Source organism: Buteo buteo, chromosome 3 (genome assembly GCF_964188355.1).
Source record: "Buteo buteo chromosome 3, bButBut1.hap1.1, whole genome shotgun sequence".
Classification (NCBI taxonomy): domain Eukaryota; kingdom Metazoa; phylum Chordata; class Aves; order Accipitriformes; family Accipitridae; genus Buteo; species Buteo buteo.
Window position 1 is genome coordinate 9,112,103 of NC_134173.1, and position 24,918 is coordinate 9,137,020.

At 37.1% G+C, this 24,918-nt stretch overlaps 1 protein-coding gene across 3 annotated transcripts in view; it reads right to left on the reverse strand.

The window, feature by feature from the left end:
• Window positions 1–2,490: 2,490 nt before the first annotated feature.
• The window catches only part of ELP2 (elongator acetyltransferase complex subunit 2), a 39,225-nt gene continuing 16,797 nt past the window's right edge, over window positions 2,491–24,918 (reverse strand). For all 3 annotated transcript variants that reach the window (XM_075022768.1, XM_075022767.1, XM_075022769.1), the window contains 14 exons: window positions 24,101–24,196; window positions 22,124–22,224; window positions 19,995–20,126; window positions 19,361–19,510; window positions 15,945–16,133; window positions 13,955–14,024; window positions 11,609–11,704; window positions 11,427–11,484; window positions 7,348–7,420; window positions 6,730–6,916; window positions 4,982–5,103; window positions 4,339–4,481; window positions 3,723–3,836; window positions 2,491–2,789 (listed from right to left, as the gene is read on the reverse strand). In XM_075022768.1, coding sequence (XP_074878869.1) covers window positions 2,633–2,789; window positions 3,723–3,836; window positions 4,339–4,481; window positions 4,982–5,103; window positions 6,730–6,916; window positions 7,348–7,420; window positions 11,427–11,484; window positions 11,609–11,704; window positions 13,955–14,024; window positions 15,945–16,133; window positions 19,361–19,510; window positions 19,995–20,126; window positions 22,124–22,224; window positions 24,101–24,196 — 1,688 coding nt within the window. In that variant the 3' untranslated portion in view covers window positions 2,491–2,632. The remainder of the gene's footprint in view (window positions 2,790–3,722; window positions 3,837–4,338; window positions 4,482–4,981; window positions 5,104–6,729; window positions 6,917–7,347; window positions 7,421–11,426; window positions 11,485–11,608; window positions 11,705–13,954; window positions 14,025–15,944; window positions 16,134–19,360; window positions 19,511–19,994; window positions 20,127–22,123; window positions 22,225–24,100; window positions 24,197–24,918) is intronic.

Sequence of the window (24,918 nt, forward strand, 5' to 3'; positions counted from 1 at the left end):
CACTTCACAAGAGAGAACAGCAATTACAGAGCACCAGGGAAGCACAGAAGAAAAATGTAAAAATAAAAATGGATACTTATAGCAGTTAGACATCTTGCTACGTAAACAGGACTATGGTCAGGTCAGTCAGGTAAATATGGCTGAAGCCATAATTTTTAAGGTTTTTTTAATTTATGAAATAGTACATGAATGTATGCACTATTTTTAATTAATTAAATAAAGTGTCTCTGAGTAAATATATACAAAAGAAAAGCACATGGAAGAAAATGAAAGTGATAGCCATTCAGTGGACAAAACCAACAGTAGATTCTTTCAAATAAAAACCTAATTAAGACAGTTTTGGGGAAAAAAACAAAAAGGAAATATAGCAAGGCAGCACTTGATTCCAGCAGTATTTATGAACCAATAAAACAAGAATAATGAAGTAGAATGAATATAGTAAATATCTGGCAAATGCTTGCTTTTCTCCATTTTCTAAAACAAAGAAACCAAACAAAAGAGAAAACAAATTTTCTAGGGACTCTTATAATAACCTTATAGGGTACTATTTTGCTGTTTAAAGAACTCTGTTCTTCATTAGGCAGCCAATGCTACACCCAAAATGATCGCTATAAGTACACTGATTTTTCCTTGGTATCATACTTACATTGATCCAAATAATTTCCTGATATTAGTTGAGATAATGAAATCAGTATCTGACTTGTTACCCTGATGCTGACTTACACACTGGTTTGAGAAGACTTTAGTGGATTCACTGAGAAGATAAAGGCGTAAAAGTCACGCCCACTAAATGCATAGCAAAGTGATATGTGAACAAAGTTAACATCATAAATAAAAAAATATTAATCATGTGTCAAGGTGTCTCTTGACAACCCCTAACTTAACTGAAAATAAAAAGTGTCTATTACAACAATTTAGACTTGGGAGATCAACAGATTAATCTGATGTATTTCAAGTTGGAACAATGAGGTATATTCTTCACTGCAATTGAGACACAAAAGTCCCCGGGGTAATGGAATGGATTACTAAATCATGTAGTAGCTGATGCTTGTTTAATGACAGCATTTCATAAAAGAAAAGAGAGGGACAACTAATATGACATTTTACTTTTGCCTATGCACAAGAGTGGCTGCATGGCAAGACATACAAACACTAATTGTACCACTAGTACAGTTATCCAGTATTATCATCAACTTGTAGGTAAGATACCAAATTAGAATTGTGACATAGAATAAAGTGCCACTTTTGGCAGCTTTTTGAAACTTCATAAGTGATAAGTTATGTCTTTCTTTTGCCAGGACACAGTCTATGGTTGTTTAAAAATTCCCGGACAACTAAAATACACTGCTCAAATGCTTGAAGTGCACATGTAAGGAAAGCACTGGGCACCTCAAGGAAAATGTAGCAAAGCATCTTTGTTAAGAAGTCGGGTTTTCATTCCTCTAAGTCATTTTAAAGAATGATTTTTTTTAATGCTGAAAACAGAACTAAAATATAAAACCCTTTACAACATAAACTCTAATTATTCTAAAAAGAGTTTGGCCAACTCTGAAAGAACTGTACTCTTCATCTAATGATGCAACACAGTAAAAAGTTAAACACAATTCCAACTACTTCTGCACTACCAGTTTGGGTAGCAAGTGGTTCTGAACCAAAAATAATTTCATTCCCAACGTTTAACTAATTTCTAAATTAAACTTTGGACTTAGACAAACACCTGCTGAGGTAAAGGCTTCTTCCTGAAGTACTCACCATCTATTACCATTCTATTTAAATTACAACACTATCGGACAAGAAAGTTAACCTGCTTTCACCAGAATAGATAAGGATCACGCAACAGTCAGGAAGAGTCCAAAGGCAGTGTAAGGAATGGCCGCCACCTTTTAGCTCCTGCCTAGCAATATCTCTAAGCTTTTCCAGCCCAAACTGCAGAGGATAGCCCTCAAGCAGAGTAAGAGGTGGCTCTTCTATAGGACTCTGCTCAGAGAGGGCTCACAAGTACACAGAGGAGACACCAGAAGATGTAAGTGGTCTGTGAGTTAGGCTTTAAGCCCTACGCGACCAAGAAGCATGAGCCCAGCACTCTGCACAGCAGAAGAAAGGAATAAAACCAAGCAGGCTTGTCCAAGCATGAAAACACAGACTACTACTTCTAAAGCGAGGCGGTCTAAGACTCGGGCCAGGGCTGCAATATACATTCAAAAGGCAACCAGAGAAAGCAGTGGCAGGCCAACTGACAGTTAAGTTTAATAGTAATAAGGCATTCAAAAAAATTCAGTACTCCACTTGCAATCCGAAGCCCAGAAGAACCCAAGTGCTGGCAGCTTACCACCTACCCTTGGAGTCACAGGGAACAAAGCTGTCTCATTATCCTTCTCCCATGACCTACCACCTCCCGTACCTCAGTTCACGATATCCACCAACCAAAACATGTAAAATACTTCATACTCCCGGAACTGCAGAATTAGAAAAATATTTGACATTTCAAACTACCACAAAAGTTGCTTTATTAAGTTACATGTCAGATGTTTCACTTTCCATAGCAGAAAACAGAAAAATCAACAATCAAATGACTAAAAGCTGAAATAAAATGTTGTGAATCTGTTTTGCACAGACAGGCCTGGTCTCTTTGCTAAAGAGCAAATCTGTTGACATTGAATATCTTAACACAGTGATCTGCTCCACAACTTGCAAGCTGCAACCACTCACTGCTGTTCTGATCATTATGTCCAGCTCTGCCTGCATGATGTCTCCAACATAAACGTTTCACAGCAAGAGCATGACTTCGGCTGCAACGAAAAGGAAGCCATATATTAACTGCAAAATGTCAAACACAGTTGGGCATATGAGTGTAAACATCAACATTTATATAATTAGTACTCTTCTGTTAACACTACCAACTGAGGAAAAACTGACTTGCGACAACCAGCAGGTATTAAGTTCTTAAAATATGTAGGGCCATTAACACTAACGACATTTTATCCTCTCACTCATCAATAATTTATACAGCTATTGATTTCAGGTTTTACCACATTAAGCTGCAGGTCTACCATCTCAATTACTGAGATATGACAGGTTTCTGGCTTTTAGCCTGCGATTTCCTGTTATCTGGTGTCTCTTTCCAATTCACTTCAAGCACACACAGGCCAAAGTCACCATCAACTTTCATTTCTGGTACTAGCAATGCCAGTATGTGAAAGAAGAATCTATGAGAATGATTCAAGTAAAACATTCAAAGTCTCTCTACAGAGAGTTTCTCTAGCTGTCACCACAGCAGCACCACATATAAGCTTATCATTCCTTTGGTTTCTGCTAGAAGCTGCTCTTAAAAGCTTGCTGTCATCCACTCCAGAAAGTTTTGCTGAATATATATAGACAGTGTTTTCTATCATCTTATTTTATGGCTAAAGGTAATAAAGCTTATAAAGCTTTTTTTTTTTTTTTTTTTTTTGGTGGGGCCAACAAAGGGGAATACTTCTCAACCCCCCCCCCTTGGTTTTCGTTGGGGTTTGCTCTTTTTTTTTAAGAAATCTAAATAACCAATATTTTTATTTCTAGGTTTTGCTCAAAAACATCTTTAGACTTTCAGGGATCAACTTTCTCCTAAAAGGATAATAATTTTTGATAAACAAATAAAGCAGTTTCATGTAATTTTATACTATAAGAACAGAACTCCTCAAGAATAGTATTTCCTTGCTCCTAACTTACTTCAAAAGACATACCTGTTATCCATCTCAACACACATAGTCCAATCAGCTAGTGCTGGTTCTTGCCCACTCTGCTTCCATGTGTACAAGATAATCTTCCCATTCTCTAAGCCTACTGCAACAATATATCTATCAAGAGAATAACTGCATTAGTTCTGAAAGAGATTACAGTAGGCAGGTCAGTGAAGCCGGCAATAATGCAAGCTAGGAAGAACTGGCACTCAAACAGTGTGTTGCACCTTGCCCTTCAAATCAATATTTACTTTTCCATGAAAAAAATATAAAATCACAATTTAAATCAAAGCTTCTTCATAAAAAATGAGCACAGCAGAAACCTGCAAAATATATTTGGTTAGGAAAAAAATAAGGAGGTTATTACAACATCAGATCAGTCAATATTGTTGGAAGAATGAATGTTTCAGGTGTATTCATGACACTCACCCCCCCCCCCTTTTTTTTTTCTTGTTACACTGTTTGGAGAAGTCACCATATACCTGAAAAGAAGGCTAAGAAAGAAAAAGTAGAGGTCATTCAAAGAATGGTCAAAATATTTGACAGATAGATTTTAGGAGCTGTTTAGCCACAGAGAACTGACTAAACACAAAATGGCATTACAGAAAAACAGCAATACCTTCCATCAGGAGTAAGCACATGGCTGATACTAACAGCAGTAACAGAATCCCCCGCATCCAGTACCGTTGAACAAGGCTTGATTGAATCCAACATATTCCCTTCAGTGGTCACAGATAAATTGCACTGGCCCCAGATAATGACCTGTAAGAAAGAGAATCATCTAGGAATTTTCACTTTAATCTTTTTGTAAATGCATTTACAAAAACATAAGGAATAACTTAGTTAAAATACTTCCAGGGCACAGAACAAAGTGGATGACCCCGAAAATAGTAAACAATGTCTATCTACAAAGATTCAACTTTTTAGACAGTCTGTCTGATTTCATTAAAGATACTGACAACAAAAACAGATTCTGTTACGAAAGTTAAAGAAAAACTTTGAGACCCGTAAGAGTTATGTGACATATGCTTGTCTTACTGTATTGAAAAAGGGAGAAAGTCCAACTGGCAGACCACAATATTGTACATACATATTCAAGCACTTTATTTGGCATATGAAAGTCTCACTGATTTCTCTGGTAATACACACAATAAGCTTTTTGTGTATTTATAGAATATGGGCTCATTAGAACACAGCATTTGCTAATCTAAAATACATTTTAAATTGTTCTGGGCTTTTTAAATTACTTTTATATTAAATACCTTTTTGTCCCGACTGCCAGTAATAAAATACTTGCTGTCTGGTGTCCAATCACAGGACCAAATGATTCGACTGTGAACAGCTGTATTTTTGTCTGTGTATGCACAGCAACTGAAGACTGGTCCTGGAATAAAACATCGGGAGTAAAACCCTTGCTCCCACTGCTTAACATATTAAAAGTAATTGTCACCCTTACTTAACTCTATGTAAGAACTGCAGGAATACTTGGACTTTATTCCACTCATCTTTAAAGCAACTGGGAATACTTAGCTCCACATAAATATTTTTTTCCCAACACTTATCACAATGATAATTAGCAACTGTTCAAGAGTGTATTAGTCAGCCCTTACAGCACTAAAACAGTAGGAACAGTTTGATCTTTTGCACATACATCTGTTTCAGAAGAATTTTAGTCCAAGTACAAGACCTTCAGGTTCTTTTCTATACAAATTTTCCATAAGAACACTGACTTCAAAAGTTTTAGTATAGTGCAACATTTACCATGAGTACACATATCCCAAATAACTTCACTACAGTTCCTACTTACCAGTAAAGCCCCAAGAGCTCAAATTGTAATAATCTAATTGTAAAGATTAATCTGTTCCCAAAGAGACAGGCTGCCATTTCAATATGCATACAATCAGGCAATAAATCTGATCAGCAGATCAGCAAATGGGAATGCTTTTCCTAAGTAGAAAAGGCTGTCATTTTGGAGCGTAGACTTTGAATAACCGCTTCTTGGGATGCCAATACCAGCAGTTTTGCTTTATAATGATAATGATGTTCTTTGTAGACAGAAAAGTTATTGATGAACAGATGAAAAGAGGATTTCCCCTACTTCCTATGAGAATACATACTCCTTATCCTGAAACATTGTGTAACTACTGTGGACAATATGCCAAGCTTTAGAATAGAAGTCTGAATAGAACAGAAATCTCAAGCCAGGATACAATTGGATACTGTCTGAAGGGGCCAAAACTCACTGCCAAGTCTCTAGGAAAACTACTATAGTAGTGTTTATGTGCTATTAAGCCAACAGTGCAACGATAAATGTTTTCAGCACAAGCATCTGTCCTAGGAATCCATTAAAGGGTTCAATAGCAATCTCCTCATGATTTTGTAAGGCTCAAAGTCTTAACGAGAAAGTCAACGGAATCTTTACTATCAGCTCTTTTTCCAGACAGAGCCAGTCCTAGTCAAATTAATCAATTGTGTAGGATTATCAGAAAGCCACACCAAAGATAGAGATTAATCCTGTCAAGAGTCTCAAAGTGTCATGCCCTGCAAACAGGGACAAGGCAGCTCTATGCAGGACATGGGTATAGCAAGGAACCTTCCAGCCCTGCCTTGCACAGATCACCAAGATGAAGGTTTTCCTTGACAGAATACCAATTTGATGTTCAGGCATTACATTCCAGCATGTATACTTGATTTCAGTAAATCTGAAACATACAATCACAAGCAGAAGGCAGGAGGACAAATAGCAGACTTCATTACATCCATCAATCAAACAGCATTTAAGGCCTGCTTATATTCTTCTCCACTTTTTAATTACCTTTCTACCTTTCCTATACACCATTAATTGCATTTCCTAAAGCCACAGGAGCCTACAACACTCTTAATTCTTAAATGTTGTAAGGAAAATGGCCATTAAAATATTTTACCAATTCTCTTTCAAATATTTTGAAGCCAAAAATATTGAACAAATCACAAAGTCTTCAAATGTGTATATCCACTTTACATATCTTACCTGACTCTGATGAGTCTTGTTTCTTCCACAGTGACCAATTCCTGTCTCTAGAAACAGCTAATAAAAATTTGTCATTAGGAGAAAATGCCAGCTGAGTAACAGTCAGATTGTGAAATGACAAACTCTGCAATTTCTTCCAAGAAGTAGCGCTCCACAAAATAATTGCTGCATGTTCTTTTTTTGAAGCCTGTATTAATGAGCAAAATATCAGTGAGAATGAAAGCAAATATAAAAATCACACATTTCAAAATACTAAGAAGTTAGGGGGCTTGTTTTAAGGCTTGTAATCAAGTTAGAATCAGCTTTCCTCTGGGAATTTTCAAGATTGTTTCACTACTAATTTCTACTAACGCTGACAATATATCAGTGAGAAAATGTTTTATACCTGTATTTGTTAGAATTTATCTTATTAATATCTTCGAATGAATGATATGTAATTTACTAATAATAGCTTATCTGCATTCACTCTCACCTTTGCAAGGCAACTGTCATCTATACAAAATCTTTCACATTTAAGTGAAAGAACAGAATTTAGCCCAAACTGAATTCTGACTCCTGCTGCCAGCCCTAGAAATCTGGTGGCACTTTTCACTAGATGGTGCTAGAATCTTTTCTTACCTTACATGCTGAGGCAATTACAGTGTTTGAATTATTGCAAGCAACACAAAAAATTTCATATCCATGTCCATATCTGAAATGAATGTGAAAAGATATTTAACACATCACAGTCATTTTTGCAGTATGTATCAAGGTTCTTACGTTGATTTAAATCCCTTTGCAAAAATGAAAGGCACCTGCCAAGAACCTCCCACCACTGTTTCAGTACTACATCCCAAATAATTCCTAATAACGTTCAGCATTCAATATAAACATCTGCATAAATTCTTTCACATTGAGGAATTGACTACAGAACAATGTCTCCAGCCCATTCCATAGTCCTAAAGCATCAGCACTGCAGAACCTACACTAATGATTAACAAAGCAGACTAAAGTAGGATTTAATGTATTCTTATTTTCTTGTAAAGCAATTTTAACACTACCAATAAAAATGAGAAGCCACATATTTTGAAGATCACCAAAGAAATACACCAAACACCCAGCCAAAGGATGCCTGTCCTGTGAAATACCAAAAGAAGTCTTCTGAACTAGAGGACAAGAATCATGTTGGAAAAGGAAAACAACACTGTAAAAAACCCCAAACTTCTATCTTCCTCCAGAAATACATTTTTAATCAGTCTTTGCACAAGTTCTGCTGGAATTCAAGCTCACATTTCTGGACTGGGATTTAACTAATAAGCAGAAATGCCACACAGGCTAACACAAATTAAAATCAGTCACAAAACAGACTAGAGGTAGGATAAAATTAGAGATGGAATCTATAAACAGTGGACAAATATCAGCTAAATACCAGTTGCGGTGGGGGGAGGGTGGGGTGGGTTTTGGGGGTCCTTTGATTCCTAGCTCTGAAGAGATGGGCAGCTCTTTTAATAAACTCCTTTGGTCAGCAGTGTTGCAAAGAAGTTCTTATATGGGATTGATGTTCATGGGATTTCACTTGCAGCCAAAACAGCCATCTGTTTAAATCAAATTACTGTCTGTATCTGTTGAATGGAGTCCAGAAGAGTTGCTGCTGGGCATATTCCATAGGCAGACACCCACACTCATGTCTGAAGATTGGGGATGCACTGCCTTTTTGTGAAGAGTAACTGTGCCTGGACCTTCGGGGGGGAGAGGGACTGGTGGCTACACTTAATTGGAATGTTAATTTGCAAATTTGATTGTACCTTATAATGATGAAGGTATTATTGCGTGTCTTCCCCTTACTCTGCCACCAGCAGAATTTTTATCATAATGCTTACTTTTACAGCACATTTCTGGAGACTATTTTTTAGTGAAAAACCATTGAAAGTCAAGTTTCTAAAACTGAAAAGTATTTATTTCATGAAAAGTATAAATTTCCCGAAATTCCATGCAGGAAAAATAACGTGTGGAACAGCTTGTGAAACAAGTCCTCAGTTACTTTGGTTTTATCTCCTAACTGTAGTATTGAAGAGCACTTGACAGAAACATTTTCAGCTTCTGCATGCAACTTTGTTCTTGCTAAACAGAAGCACTGAAATGTAATCTTTCTCTTTAAATTAAAATAAAACCTAAAATACTGTCTTTAGCAAAGCCATATGAGCAGGACTATCGTAGGTCAGACCGACAGCCTGTATAGCCCAGTGCAGTCTCCAGTAAAGAGAATAAAGTTAGTGGCAATAGGAGATGCTGTTTACAAGAGTGTATGAGCCTTGCAAGTACAGAGGCTCCAGCACAACTCCTTCCCCTGCCCTTATACATGCAATCCAACCCCCTCATTATGTAGTACACCACCAAAAAAAGGTTCACAATGGAGAGAAGCAACTGCATGAATGAATAATGAAATTACATTTTCAACCACAAGTGATTTTGCCTTAGCAATGTACAATTCATAGCAGTTTTCTATGCCCAGGTAAACTGGCTGGACTTTCAAAGTGTCCAGACAAATGATTACAGTAATTTTCTAGTGTCAAAAAGGATCTCTCAAGACTTCCAAGTGTATTACATGAAATGTACATACATATAAACTTATATATTTATGTCAACACTTAAGCTTTAATCTCAGCCTGCTGCATATAAACTTTCTATGGTAATTTTCCAAGAAGATAAAGATTAGCATACTCTCACAGGATTTAGCATATTTTTATTTTAAAGTTGTTAGATTATGTAAAAAATTCAGCAAGTTCTTCGTACTAAAACCTACTCAAGCAAACACTTTTCAAAACCCAACACTAATCCTTCAAAATTCAGTGTTGAGTTAGAGCTGGGAATACACAAATGTCAGTGACAAACAACCTATTTTTAGCTAGTCAGCCCCTCACACTGTTTTTCTGCTGCTATGGCAACTTGAAATCTACATTATGCGATTTCATGTTACTTCTTTCAAGATTATCCTCAGAAAAAAACCTGAAAGTCTATGAATGCTTTACATCTTGTTGCCCTTGCATAAAAGAAGCCCTATCATTAGCAGTGTCTCTAAAAACAGGAAAAATTGCTCAGATAAGTCACCTGAAGACCATAATAAAATGCAGTTATTTTAATGAATGTAGGATATAAAAGCAGATAGGCAGTATTCCTGTAGCAGAAAATCAAAGATTAATGTCTCGCTAGACTTTGAGAAATGTCAAAGGCAAATGAAGAAAAATTTTGGCCTTGGCTCCTTTTCACTCCTTAAAGAGCCCTCATCAAACCACTTACGTGAGTGGGTGCATTAGTGGCTATAGCAAGCACAAGAGAAGCATTTAATGTAACGGTTGGAAATTACAAAACGTGTAGATACGGTCTAATACCCACCAGCCTCCCTCTCAGAAGCGCTTTTGAGTACAAACACAGTGAAAGAGCTTAAAAGCATACAAAGAAGATTAACTGCCCAGTTGAAGGTAAAGATGAGCTCCCACAAAACCTCCCACTTGGTCAAATAAAAGCAACCTGCAAACTGTTTTCCCGAAGTTTTTTATTTCCTGTCACCCCACCTGAAGTCACAAAACTGGTAATATATAAAGGTAGCTGTAATCATCAGCAAAGGCTCAACATTCCTCTTGTTCTTGCCTGAAATCTTCCAGGAGATTCAGATAAATAAACCTGTAGGAGTTTGAGACAATTCATTTCTTCGTGCTGTACTTTGAAGACTGATACTAAAACTTTGAAGACTAGGGAAGCGTAGCCTAATGTTACCGGGATTCTTAGGGAACGAATAAGGTGACAACCTTTCTTTGCAAATTGTCGTGAATCTCAGAAACAAAGGAACAAAACACAGCTGAAGAATTCTAAAACCCTGCAACCTCAAAACAATTATTGTCATGACCACATAACACTATTATCTTTGCAATCCACAGTCCCCTTGTCAGCATTCAATACCCAAACTGGGTTTGTAACCATCTTAGTCAACATCATCACTTTGCTCTGCCACTAGACATATGCTATTTTGGCTCCTGCTTCCATCTATTGCATCTTACAACTCTGTTAGGCCTTAGGGGGAAGCTTCTGATTTAATGTCTCAGCCTTTACTTCCATACCAGAAAGACAAACTTGATCTGCAGGTCTGCACCATAAAGTGGAAAGAAGGAGAGAACTCCTTACACAGAGAGATCTTCAGCACAGACAAGGTTTTAAGCAGATGCGCTGAGTGGACAGACATAAAGGCTGCAGCATGGAAAGAGGACCGTCACATTCCAGAGCACAGGTAAGACCACGAAAACATGCCACAGTTCCTTACAGCACACCAGAAACAGTACTGTTCTCTTGGAACAAGGAGGAAAAAAACAGGGATCAGTGCCCTAAACAGACCTTCAAGAGACAAACATCCAAAGGGACAATGAAAGTCTGATAATTGCAAATTCAAAAGAATAGCTTTGTGCTAAAAAAATACATATTTCACTGGGACAGAAACAACTAGTGAAATAAAATTTTGTGACACATCAGTCCTAACTGCCATTTTCTGCATTGTTTCCTAATATTTTTATACATATAATTTATTTATTTTACAAGCAATACAGTACACATGAAGCCAAATCAGGTAGTAAAATAGGAAGAGTTACAAGACCAGAGTACATTAATATGTAGCAATAGCTTTCTGGAAATTTTGCAAATTAAACAAAAAAAAGGAAAATAAAACTTACAACTTCTGAATTTCAGGCCACAAGGTATTCTGCAGTAAGTGATCCTCTGGGGGAGGTTCTGAAAGACATTTGTACAACATACTCAAATATGGTACTAAATAATCTAAAATCAGCTAAATAAGATTTAATAAGACCCAATGACCCTAATTCTCTATTTCATATAATAGAAATCAACCTCATACCTGTAAGGATCAAGGGTTGAAAATAAATCTCAGGATACTGATTTGAAATGGTATTAAATGTTTCTTCATCCTCAGCTGGTTGAACAGCCATATCTCCTATTCAAAGTAAGGACTTTGTTAGCTAGAGAGAATGTACTTGACAAGAGGGAAAATATGAGCTCTTATTATACAAGTAAAAAAATCTATTGTTTTTACAATACAAGTAACTAAAATTAGGTTTCTCTGCTTCCAGAGTTACAATAATATGAATATTAGAATCTAGTTATTTTAATGCACATGTGAATGAAGAGGAGAAGAGAGAAGGGGGGAGGAATTTAACCTCTGGACTAATTCCATTCTGAGACTGACCTCTCTCCATCAGCAGTCTTTTAGATGATCCTTAAAGAGACTTTCATTCACCGGAAAGCAGCAGTCACCAGTTGAACCTGTACTTCCCCAACATTAAACCTTTCCTTCCGTATTTGAAAATGTTTAAGGCACAAATCTGAGATACAAGTGATGAATTCCTAAATTTAATGTAGACCCCTAAATGAAAAGCCATACTTGCAGAAGTATATCCACAATTTGCAAACTTCGGCAAAACTGCCAAGGGATCAGTCCTTAGCTTTAGGCAAAAGTACCAGAAGTAACTGAAACTACTCCAGTTAAATTTAAGTTAAAATTCAACTCTGTCCTTCACTTTGATGGTGTTATTTAAGAAAAAGGTTGGGGAACAGTTGCTCTCAGACAGAACCTTAACTTTTTGCCAAATGCACATTTCAAATACGGCAGTTTAAAAAAGCAGGTACAGAAGAAGCAAAACAGAAAGACCTTCTCATTCATCCTACCTTCCCTCCCCTTGAAAATGAAATTAGCATTTCCCTCTGCAGATTCCTCTGCAGAGTAAGCAAGAAGAGAGGTCTGTGGGGCTTTAACCTAAGCCATCAGTGCTGACCGCATTGGGTGGGCAATGGTGGACAATACAGGAAAATTTGACAGCTTTTCTACTCATAGTGCTGCTTCTGGCTGTGCCACGTGAAATCAATGGAAATTAGTTTTTCTCTGTGTGACTGTACTCTAGGAGAAGGAAGTTTTGTTCCCCTTCTCTATGGAAGGACTCATGAGAAATCAGAAAAAAGAGTTTTTGCCAGAACACATTTTACAAGTTACTTCAAGTACGACAAAGCTATTTTTCTCTCACAGGAGATTTAGGAAAATTTAGCTGTATTGCCACTGAAGACCCTGGAGACAAAGCTTATTAAAATGCTTCCTTTTTTAATTCACACCTTCTGATAAAGCTTTAAGCAGAGAAAAAACAGGTCTGACCTCATTTTGTAGATTCCAGTATAAGTGCATTTTTACCAGAGACTTTGTTAAACACCAGATTACCAGTCCCATCCCCAGTCTCAAGACACTACTCAGTTATTTTTATCATTCTAGACAGATGTTTGTCCCTCCTTCTTTGTTCCCCCACAATGCAATCCCCACCACCTCTCCAAGAAATTCATCTGGTGCTATACCAGCTGTTACCGACGGAACCTTAGTTACTGCTGGCTAATTCTTCCTTCCCAAATGCTTTCACAAAGCATGATTTTATGGCTATTTTCACTGGAACAGTAAATGTGACTGATCCCCCTCAAAGCAGCATTACTTCTGTAAGCTTCTACAAAGGTGCTAACATTTGAGGAGAGTGTGTAAAGTAATCCAGAATGTAGTTTTGGAGGTCAAGGTATTTTACAGAGCAACCACAAGTAGCAATGGGTAGTCCTGCTTTAACAGCTCTGAACCTAGCTTTCACAGCACTCTATTGAACACTAATTTTTTTGTCTAAACATCATCAATCTTCTCGGGGCAGGGGGGGTGGTATTGAGCATGGAGAAAACACAGGAACAACGTCAGGTGGGAAAACTCTAATAATATCCTGCCCTGGCTACTCCCAGACCCATCACAGGAGAGCAATGAGCCCCAGCATCCATGTGAAACTCATCAAGATCAGTCAACAGGAGAGGCTCTCAGGAGCACTGTGCAGACTGAGTGGGGTTACTTCCTACAGGGGTGCAGGACACAATATGGAAAGCAGGGAAAGAGCGTTTGGGGTTTGCACAAGACATTAGGGGATGTTTAGGGGAGAAACCAAAGGCAGAGAAAGGGAGGAAAGATTCTCACTTGTGCTTTTTTTTTATTTTTAAGTACCATATTTAGGTGCTACCAGAGAAATAAACACTTTGCACAATTTTATGTCCAGATTCTAAACTTGCAGTCAAGCTTACAATGACAGACCTAACAAAAAGATGTACGCTAAAACAAACATTTAAAAAAACAGTTTCCACAGGAAACACCATCACCTTTATTTCTCATTAGCTATACCTTCAAAAACAGCTTTATTGGATAATCCCAAAGCTGGCACAGTTGCACCTTCTGGAAGATCAGATGATTGCTGAATTTATTTAAAAAAAAAAAAAAAAAAAGAAGGTTATACACAGATTGTCTTGTAGGTTCAGATTTCAAAGGCCACAGTTTAAGAAATCCCTATGCTGTAAAGCACGCATCTTCATCCCTAATCACAGGTTTTCTTCCACAATTTTATTTATTCTAGGATATACATGATAATTAATCAATTAACTGAGAGCACTGCACTTTTTAACACAATGGGACTGGGAAATAGTCTGTTCTGAGGTGATATAATAAAACAGCATTTTGGAAAAGTGGACAGAGAGTTCAAACACAACTCAGCACAGAGATATGGCTGGAGTATTTGCCTGTTTAGAGCAGCACAGAGGAAAGACAAATCATCAGACAGAAAATAATTCCATAAAGGTATGGGGGAAAACCCCAAAATTTAGAAAGGGTAAGTGAACTTGCGGGCCTTTGTGCAAAGATGGAAAAAGATTAGATTTAATAGCTGTAAACCCCTTTCCTTACAGTGTCTTTGAAAAGTTCAAAGAAAGAACATTTTACAGAATTGGATTAATAATTTAGGTGGCAGCTTAAAATACTATGTTATTTATCTAAATGTTCATAATTTGATGAGAAAATGTATGAGACACACAGACCAGTCTAAGGCCTCTAAAACAAAAATGGTTCTTCATTACAACCCAAAGTATAATACAATCCCATGGATTTGAAGTGAACATAATCCTATTCAACCCTTTTTGAATATAAAGCTGGCTTTTTAGGTTTTAAGTACTTTTTTGGGGAGGGCATTTGAGCTAAATTAAGAAAAAGCTTACCCACTTTAATGAAAAAAAGCATTCACAGAAAACAATTTCAATAAAGCTATATAACAGTAGCTGAATCATTAGAGCTCATAAAGCCTTCCTCTTTAAACAAAGCCCATGTGGTATCATGAATCAAAAAATAGCACTCAGAGGAAGAGCTGATAAGGAAAGTCTACATAAAAGTAAAATAATGACATCTGCCAGCATTAGAAAAGCACAATGTTATTTGTACAATGTCATTAATGCAAATGCTTACAAAGTCTTACGGAATTAAAGCGCTAACAGCTACTTATGTAACTTCCTGCAATCAAAAATGAATAGATTTCTTTCCCAGATACTTCAATTGTTAAATGAAATGCAAAGGATAATCCACCTCTGAGAAGCTGCACAGAAAACACCACTTTTGAGCCAGAAATGCAAAGAGTATTCAAAGCACTGCACAGCAGCAACTATCCTGAATGAGGTCTGCTCTACAGAATGCAGAGTAAAACAGAATTAGATCTTAAAGCAAATGGGGAGCAAACAAAGGATGGTAACTCTCCAGTCTTATCTTTCCACAGAGTAGGAAAGTATACTTATCGACAAGAACTGGAATGTAAAGGCCTCAAGAAAATTTCCAATGCCAAGAGGAAATAAAGCATGAGCAAGTACATATTTATAAATATTTATATGTAACAACTAACAATAGTGCTGAAAGCTTTACGCTATTTCCAAGCATACAATTAAAAAAACAACAACACATAACCACACAACAATAATTACATCTAGACAAGACTACTACACCCTTAAATTAAGGAGAAGCACATTCCCAGGCTTTATTGTTTGCTTTCAAATCACCAAGTGTGTACACTAGTCTACTTGGTCTGAGATTTAAAATTTACCCATACTCTTTGCAATCTTCAGACACTAGGTCTTGTTTAGTTTCAAATACAACCTGTTTTATAAGACACCACCATAAAAATACATATGAAACAACACATGCAGAAGCAAATAGAAGGGAAAGGAAAAACAAGGTTAGAGTTTCAGAACAATTAGAAGAATTTTTATGGAGTTTAGTGCAATTTGACATTTTCTAAAGCATTAATATTATTTACATGAAAGAAGGCTGTCTTCATTGAGCGTTGCTTTAGCACACTTACGTGGGAGCACAGCTTCTCCATTGGAATACCAGTGATGTTACTGAAATTCTCTATAAAATTCTTGGGAGCACGAAAAACTCGAAGCACTTTTTCATCTGCTCCTGACACAAACTGAAACCGGCCGATCATTGCCAGACAACGCATGTCGTATCCATGTACTTGAGGCCTTGCGATTTCATGCCAGGTTACCTAAATGAACAGACACGCAGTTAAAACACAATTCTTAACTAGAGAAGCAGCAAGATTTTGAGTTCCAAAAAAGTACTAATACTTTACTTGCTGACTTTATTAACATAAAGGAAAGTTAACAGCAACCTTCTACTGACCTTCATAAAAATGATGTATGCTTACATACATCAATTAGATCCTATTTTTCCACCAAACAATTCCTGTAATTAGTAAACTGTGCCCCTGCACAGATATGTTTAAGGCATTTGCTTACCTTTGTTACTAAGGGCACACTGCACTTACTGTGACTTCTTTATGCTAGACAGTTAGGAATAGGACATAATTTGCTTAAGGAGGATTGTATGCTACTTACTGTTTTCAAAACTGTATCTCTGAAAGACCTGAGAAAGGTAGTGATAAATACCTTGCTTCCTTCATGTCTTTCACAAAGCACAACAGCACTGTGGTCTGCAGGCTATAGGTTCTTACTTCCCCCCCTTTCTTTAAATGTTTGGTTTTAGTGAGACCAGCTTTGCAAAAAACTGACAAAACCAAAATAGCGTCTTATAGGAAAAACAACTAGAAAATCCTGATGATTTTAGACGTGTTTTCATTTGAAGCGTTATTTTTTTTCTAGTTTCCTGAAATATTGACATCCACACTTCAAGTATTAATCCAAGAAAACCAGAATTAACAGCTAACCAGAAATTAGCTAGACAAGTTAGTTTTATAGTCACACTAAGCAAATAATATTAGCAAAAAAAGATATTAAATTATTTAAATTGCTTTTCTAAAAATCTCATTTGTTCTACACATGAAAAATTGATTCTTAAAAAAACTTTGTTTTCTGGCAAATACACTTTCATGAAAAGATTTTTAGTATGTGTCATTTGCTACTACTCCTACATGATACTTCAGTTGAAAAAATACAGTGTGCACTTTTGAGTTAACAACTAGCAGAACTAGAATTAATTTAATCAATTAGAATTAATTTAGACTACTTTAGTGTTACAATGCCTGGAAAACTGCAGCCAAGACAGAATTTACATTGTACCAGATATCATACAAACACAAGGAAAGGGAATACATTGACTGTAAACTGCATATATCACACTAAAAACTCAATTGAGTTTCGAATGTCAAAGCTTCCAATAAAACCTGAATGGGATATTTGAGAGATCCTACAAAATCTCATGTTTTCACAAGAGCTTGATTATTTTTCAATGAGGAAAAAGCAATAATTCTTAAAAAAAAAACAAGCAGTGCAATAAACCCTTCTTACCCTTTACTAGGTGCATCTTTGCATACTTTAGAACACAGCACATAACAGGAATGAAAAAAACCAAAAAACTCAAACCCCAAAACAGACAAGGAGAGGGCTGCATAAGTCACGCAATAAGCTTCTTCAGAAAAATCAGGGTGCAAAATTCCATGACAAATTGAAGCTGACTGTTATCCCTCCTTTCTGGTGTTTGAATCCAGCATAATATCAGAATTGAGATTTTAAGAAGGGATGATTATTTGCATTTAACACTTAGTTCTCTTTTTATAGAGAAAAACATGAATATTGAGCTGTAATACTAACTTTTCACAGATATCTGAACCATCCATTGTGTCTTGTTAAGGCAAACATCAAATGTCACCTGTTGTAATTTTTCAGATGTGGAACTCAGTATGGTAAAGAAAGCAAGGCACTTTAAAAGCCTATGTTTTCTAAGTTCATGAGCAGCAGAACTAAACACCTGGTTTTCATGGTTCAAAAGTCCTGAACACACCACGTCAAATGACCCATTTCTGTCTCAACCCTCCACGTCACCCCACTGACAGGATACTATAGCTTTCTCCCACACCCCATGCAGCAACAAGTGTTAATGCTACTTGGATTTACACCTGGTTGAACTAGCTGGGTGGCTGCTCAGTGTCAGAACAGGAAGGGGAAGTATAATAATTCAGTTTACACCAAACTTAGATAGGAAGACTGCAATCACTCTGCTAAATCAATTAATGCAAAAGTTTCAGGGACAGCAAGAACAGCTGTACAGGTAAATCATACAAAGCTCAGTTCTTTCAGAAAATAGGACAAAAATTTAGCAAGCAGCACACATAATGAAGAGTGGTACTTCAGGAGGTCACAGAGAACATGATATTGACAAGTCTTTTGAATGCTGCCAACTTACATCATGTGCTAATCCTGGACTTTGTTTCCATATGTCAAATCCAACATGCTATCTTTTCCACAGAGGTGTTGTACCCCGCAAACTGGAGATTAGGGGAAGAGGCAGGGAAGGAAACTGGAGATGCCCTTCCTACAACACAAGGCAAAGCTTAGCACTTGAGCTGGGATTGCCACTTCTGCATGGCCTGGAAGAAGGAAATCAAGGAACCCATGCCAAATTCACTCTCCCAAAAACATCAGACATCCTGTGCTGGTCTGCACTACAGAAGCTTTGATGAGACAGTTGTAATAGCTGCCCTTTGTCTCCCACGACTAATATTACAGCTTGCACAGGGACTTACATGACTTCAATCAGTATAGTTTGTGCCAGTTTCCTGAATGGAACACTAGTACTGTTCTGCCACGAAAAGCTGTATTTGTAGATGAGGAAAATGCACGAGCAACTAGAAACAGGAACTTTTGCATTCCTAGACAGGGTTTCCCACACCAAAATTTAGACTTATTTTGGAACACACAAAGTTATTCAGGAATAACTCTTCCTGAAAAGTTGCTTGCACAGGTACCAACTGCACTCATGCAGTTAAGATATCATTCCGGTAAAACAGTCACAGTCATAAACAAAGTAGTGTAAAAAATACCGTGAGAACTTTGTTTAGATTAAGCTTGTGTAAAATACCACAACCAAAGTTGAGTTTCTTTATGATTACATGCAGCAGCGCTTAGCCAAGTGTTAAACAAGGACAATAGATAGTTATTAGAATCAGTCATGTATTCCTTCTTCAGAATTACTGCACAGCCTGGTTTTTAAGACCCTGGGAGAACACTTACTGAAGGTAACCCAGAGGTGAACTTAGGATTTAAACAGCTATGTGATTGCTAAAACTGTGCCACTAGTGTTTTTAAAGTGAAAGGAGCACTTACTGAATGACAAAACCAAGCATTTACACAAGCAGTTTTGAACAGATCATGGTTTGGGGAAATTTAAGGTACGAGCTATATTCAGGTGACTTGTTCCAAACTCAGGACACACAAGCCCTCTTTTCCAAGCTCACAAAATCTTTTGAGATCGTACCTCTGTCTCTTGTTTTCTTTTCCATGGAGCGAAGAGTCTAGTAGTTTGATCCGAACCAACACTGATGATAAACTCTCCTTCTGGGTCCCACTTTACATCTTCTACACTGTTAAAATGTCCTGAAATCACAACTTCTGGAGTCCATTCTTTCTGTCAGAAAAGTCACCAAAGAAGCAAGAAGTTTTCAATTGGCTGATTGGCATATTCTAACAAAAATAAAAGTATCAAAGTCCTTATTAAGAAAGAAAAAACTTGCCATTTGAAAAGAGCAAATTATTAGAACTCAGAGTGGCCAAAGAGACACAAATACTGATTTACTGCTCCAATCTAAAAGAAACTTCTGTTATTGGTTCAGCTGACACTTCTGAACAAAGCACAGCCACAAAGGAGTTCAGTCTATTCCACTGACTTTATGGTTCCCACAGGGAAGCAACAGGTTTTACAGCCTAGGAGATTGCAACGTCCCTTCTGTGCAGGAGTGAGACTCCTACAGAACATTATATTCAGAGAGGAATATTTCAATCATTAATTTTACATTGTACTGTTACACTTGTCTATTAACAATAGAAACTACCTCAAGTGACATGTAAATCTTTTAAGTTATAATAGTAATAGTAATAATAATAAAACATACCTTATTAACTGCAGCCTGTTTCCAAAGGTGTAGTGCTCCATGAAAAGCATGAGCGACTATCATTGAAGCATCTGGACTAAACTGACAGTCAAAAAATCCAAGGGTATTGCCACCCACTTCACCGACCCGCACCTGAATTAATGATCAGAAGTGAAATACCCATGAAAATGGCCTTCTATTCATATAAACTCATCCTAACCTCATAAGATGAAAATTTAGCTATAGGCAACAGTTCACATTACACACAAAAATATATTTAAATAATATTTTAATTGCAAAGTTAAGCAGTAAAATATCATGGGAATTAAAGCAGCATGCCGCTTTAACGGAGCCTCCCTTCATAAACATCTTGGGATAGGATCTTGCTCAATCACCCAGAGGAAAAAAAACACTACACTAGATGAGATGAGAACCTAATCTTTCTATGTTTCAGTCCAGTCTGTTGGCTGCAATGGTTTCCTGTCATCTGTTCCTTTCCTATTGGTCTGTTGCACAAAATGGAAAAAAGGTCCAGAGGAACAGTAGCTCCCAATTACTCCCCCCCCCCCCCCTTAATTTCCAAGATTCACTACCATATTTCCACTACCCTCTTTTTCCATGAATCCCTGCAACTTGCTCCACATTCCTTCTGTGGCATCTTTTGGCCTCTGTTTTGTGCCTCCCTTGTGACTGTGCATGTATGTATGCATGCCACACACGCCTTACAGTTGCTCTAGTGCTCTTCCAAGTTTTTAATTACATTAAAAGATTATTAAAGTTACATTTTCAAGTGTTACTCAAGAGATAAGAACACAACTCCTTTCAAGCTGAACTCTTAACAAGTCCCACATTATTATACAGCTGCTTTTAAGATCACAATTAAATGAATCTATACCTCATTCTAAATGGCAGTGTGGACTAGTATGTCCATTTTATTAGCACTCATTCCAAAAAATACCATTCATATGGAAGTGACTTTGATATGCCATGCTAGAGGCAGAATTCTAGTCTCACCTCTGAGCAGAAAAATGATTTTGTGAAGACTTCTTGTTCATCGTACCAAAATGGAAGAGACAGAAAATGGGATGTTTCCCTTGCACCCTTCCTCCTTGCAGGCTTCCAGCTCAGGTTTCCCTCCCTCAATGCAAAAAGGACTGCTGCAGTTAAAATGTCTGATCCAAAGTTTCACATCTGAGGTCTAACCAATGCAAATGGAATGTACAAAGAAAGAGTAAAAACTTGCAACAAGTTTTACTGCACAACCCATTTTTAGAAGCTTGTAAGTTTAGCCAAACTAAGCATTACAACTAGGGACAACAAATGGCATCTTTATGTGATCACCCTATTATGAACTAATTTCTACTTCAAGCAGAAAGGCACAAGAACTTTTCAATGGAACAGGGGAAAAATTAAATCTACCTATTGTAATTCTCTTTTTTCTCCCAAGAGAAGACTAGAACTTTCTTTGTGACAGGAAAGACCACAAACAATGGCTGGCATAACCCAACACATAACCAAACAATTTCAGCTAACTACTGCAATTTGGAAAAGCAGGTCAACTGAAAACAAAGACATCTACCAAAGCACTAGATAAATCTGGTTGTACTACTTGTTTATTTAGGATGATCCCCATTAGAACAGCGTTCAAAATACTATAGTGAAACATGAGTATCCAGCTCAAATGGAAGAAAAACCTAATGACACAGCCCATCAAAAAGTTACTGTGAGTAAAACCAGTCTTGTGAATCACATGTCAGCAGCTCTGTAGTAACTACTTGGGTGCACATTCCCACAAGGACTGACTACAAATAATTCAGGATGGTTTCTTCCTCTTCTTACCAGGAGTACAGTGTGTGTTACTATGCAGCACCTGGCTTGCTATACTATGAATGCCAGGTGAGCACAAACTTAGAAACTCCACAATATAGTAATAAGAAAGCAAACAAGCAATAAAAATCATACTGCATCACATCATTTTTGAAAAATATAGTTTTACTTGCAACACAGCATCAGAATGAGTATTCTTGCAAGAAAATACTTTTGCCTTTCTCTCCCAGCATTTTATATAGTTTTTGTTCCCTCCAGTACACACATGATGCTGGAAACGCAACTTGAATACAGTACGTATTGTGAGAAAGACTGACACTTGCCTGTTCTAGCCAGACTCCAGATTCCTTATCTGGTTCCCAGATGATCACAGTTTTGTCCATTGATGCAGACAATATCCTCATTGGTTGTTGCATGCTGCCATCTACAGTACAAGAAAAACGATTACCCTACAATCTACAAGACTACCTTCTAAAAGAATTTGGTAATACTGAAATCCAAACACACTAAGAAAATTGTTCAGCATCAGAGATGTGCAATGCAGTACTTAAATGTCAGACTTAACAGGCTCTGTGTTCTTACTAGGCATTCATTAGGAGGTATTGTATTTTTCAGCCATAATCTCTTAAAAGAAATGTAAAATACATAAATGAAAACAACAATATTCTACTGTTTATTCACTCCAAATTGACATTGAAACAAATGTAATTTGGAGGAAAAGATAGAGCTTCACAGAGAGACTGCATAGCAGTTCTCAGTTCTATTCCTCAAATTAGTTTTTACAGAGGGATCTCCAGTTTAAAACAAAATAATCTCTATGCCAGTATTCACTTTATTTTTTCCAAATTAAGTGTTGGATTCACAGACTTCAGTAGACTCTAGCATCTTGTAAAACATACAGCAGTAAGGACTGCTCCACAAAATGCAGTGAAACACTCCAGCCAACTGCCCAACACAGCCAGAATGGGGAAGAGGGAACTGGTTCATCACCCAGTTGGGAAATCCCTAGAACTGCTGGGGAACTTTTCGTGAGAATAGAGACATGGGTAGGCATCTCTTGGAGGCAATATCTTATGTCACACCAAACCTTCTACCTTCTGCATTGAGAATGTCTCTCTCAGATCAGTCTGCCTCTACTGAAGAAGAAAATCTATTTTGGGGAACCCAAGATTGGGTAGGCCACAGAATGCAAGCAGCTCCACGTACACAGAAGCTTGATGTAAGACACCTGGAAAACTTCATGGTCTAACAGGACAGTTTTTCAGATTGCACTGCAAGACTTACATGACTATATTTTGCCTAAACCTTGCTTTAACAGGCAAAATCTTTTATTGGTGTTTAAAAAAAAAAGTGAAAGAACAGATAACTAAGCCAGTATTTCTAAAGTAAGTCCTGTGTCTTTCACTACAGGCATTTGGACATTCTAATTGCACTCTACTGTTCAAGTGTTGTATATACACTGGAAAAAAGCTGTGCTTTGTACTGGTGAAGTCACCTGCCATCAGTACTCTAAAACATCTCAGAAAAAAAGGCACCTTTGCCAATACAAATATGTAAGGGCATTCAGATGGTGCAAGCATGCAAAATCAAGAATCTCCTTCCCTTACACGCCAGGCAGACATGCACCAGCAAGTGCCACAAACAAGGCTGTCAGAATTTAAGCATTTAAAAAGAAACATAAAGACTAGGGCAAGATGCAAAATTAAACTGTAAGTAACACATTTTTCAATGAGAGTCTGCCTTAATGCCTTAAAGCTACATGCTAGAGAAAATTGATAGTCAAGGAATCCCTGGCATGTTATATTAACACACAGATGACTGAAGATTAATCTTCTGAATGTTGCTATTTGTTCCCTTCTAGTACAAGAAAAAGAAAGGAGTGCTCTTGAGTTAATGCTGACCTTCCAAAGAACAGACATTTCAAATACACATATCAAGATAAAATATTAGAGCTATTAATTCATACTGATTAATGAAACTTATTTTTATTCCACAAGCAGAAAATCAATTACAATACAGCCAGTACAGCTCAGTTATTTTATTTCATCCATTAAAGAAAACACGAGTGAGAGAGAGCATCATGCAATACACAATGACAAACAGAGCCTGTGCCGTAAGATGTGCTGTTGTGGCAAATTCAGCCAAAACATCCATTTACTTATAAAACATCATTTGGAGAATTTAAACATTTTCATAGTCCACAGTGACAAGTGAACATGCAAACACAATACAAAGACATGTGACTGTACTCTGTGTATACAACTTTCAACATAACTGCTAAGTGTTCGGTACATTTTTACCTTTGGAAAATGAAGGTTGCCAGTGAACTGCATACACCCAGTTTTCATGACCAGCCAATACAGACTCCAAAGTAATTGCATATGTTGTATCAGTATCTACCACAAATCAGAGAAAAGCATATTTCTTTCTAAAAGCCAAGAAAGACCAGGTCATTTCTGATATCTTCAGTGAAAAAAATCAACTGCTTTCATCACCTACCAATATCTCAATAGCCTATTGACATTGAACAGCTCCTTGAAAACATACTTTGCTGCAAGCTCTGAGTACCAGACTGACACTAAGAGGTCAGCCTGTTGCCTCAGAGTGGTATCACAGAATCCCTGGAGAACTCTCAAGCAATTTTGAAATAAACTCTCTGACATTGGCTCTACCCATACTCTTAACTTAAGCATATTTACATCTCCAAATGACTGTAAATACAAGCATTAAGACACTTCAAACAATGAATCAGGATTTGCACCAAGTAACATGAGCATTTTTTACACAAAACATCATACAACTTCATTGTATTACCTAAGTTGCCTAATAATTTACCCCACAATGTCAGCATTGCAAGCTTCTGATGTTACAGCACTCAGTATGTTAAATAACCAAAAAGTAAGCCCGCACATACTTATCTGTTATCTCCAGTATTTTTTCTAAGGTTTAAGTAATAGTAGCACCTCTTAATGCATTAAATTAGAAAGAAAATTAAAGGTATTTTATTAAACTGGAGCAGAACTGTGCAACAGCTTACCTCCCACAGACAAATACATCTCCTGACTAGGTACTGCATTTGGAGTATGTGTAACAATGCATGTTGATATTAAGCTCTCTC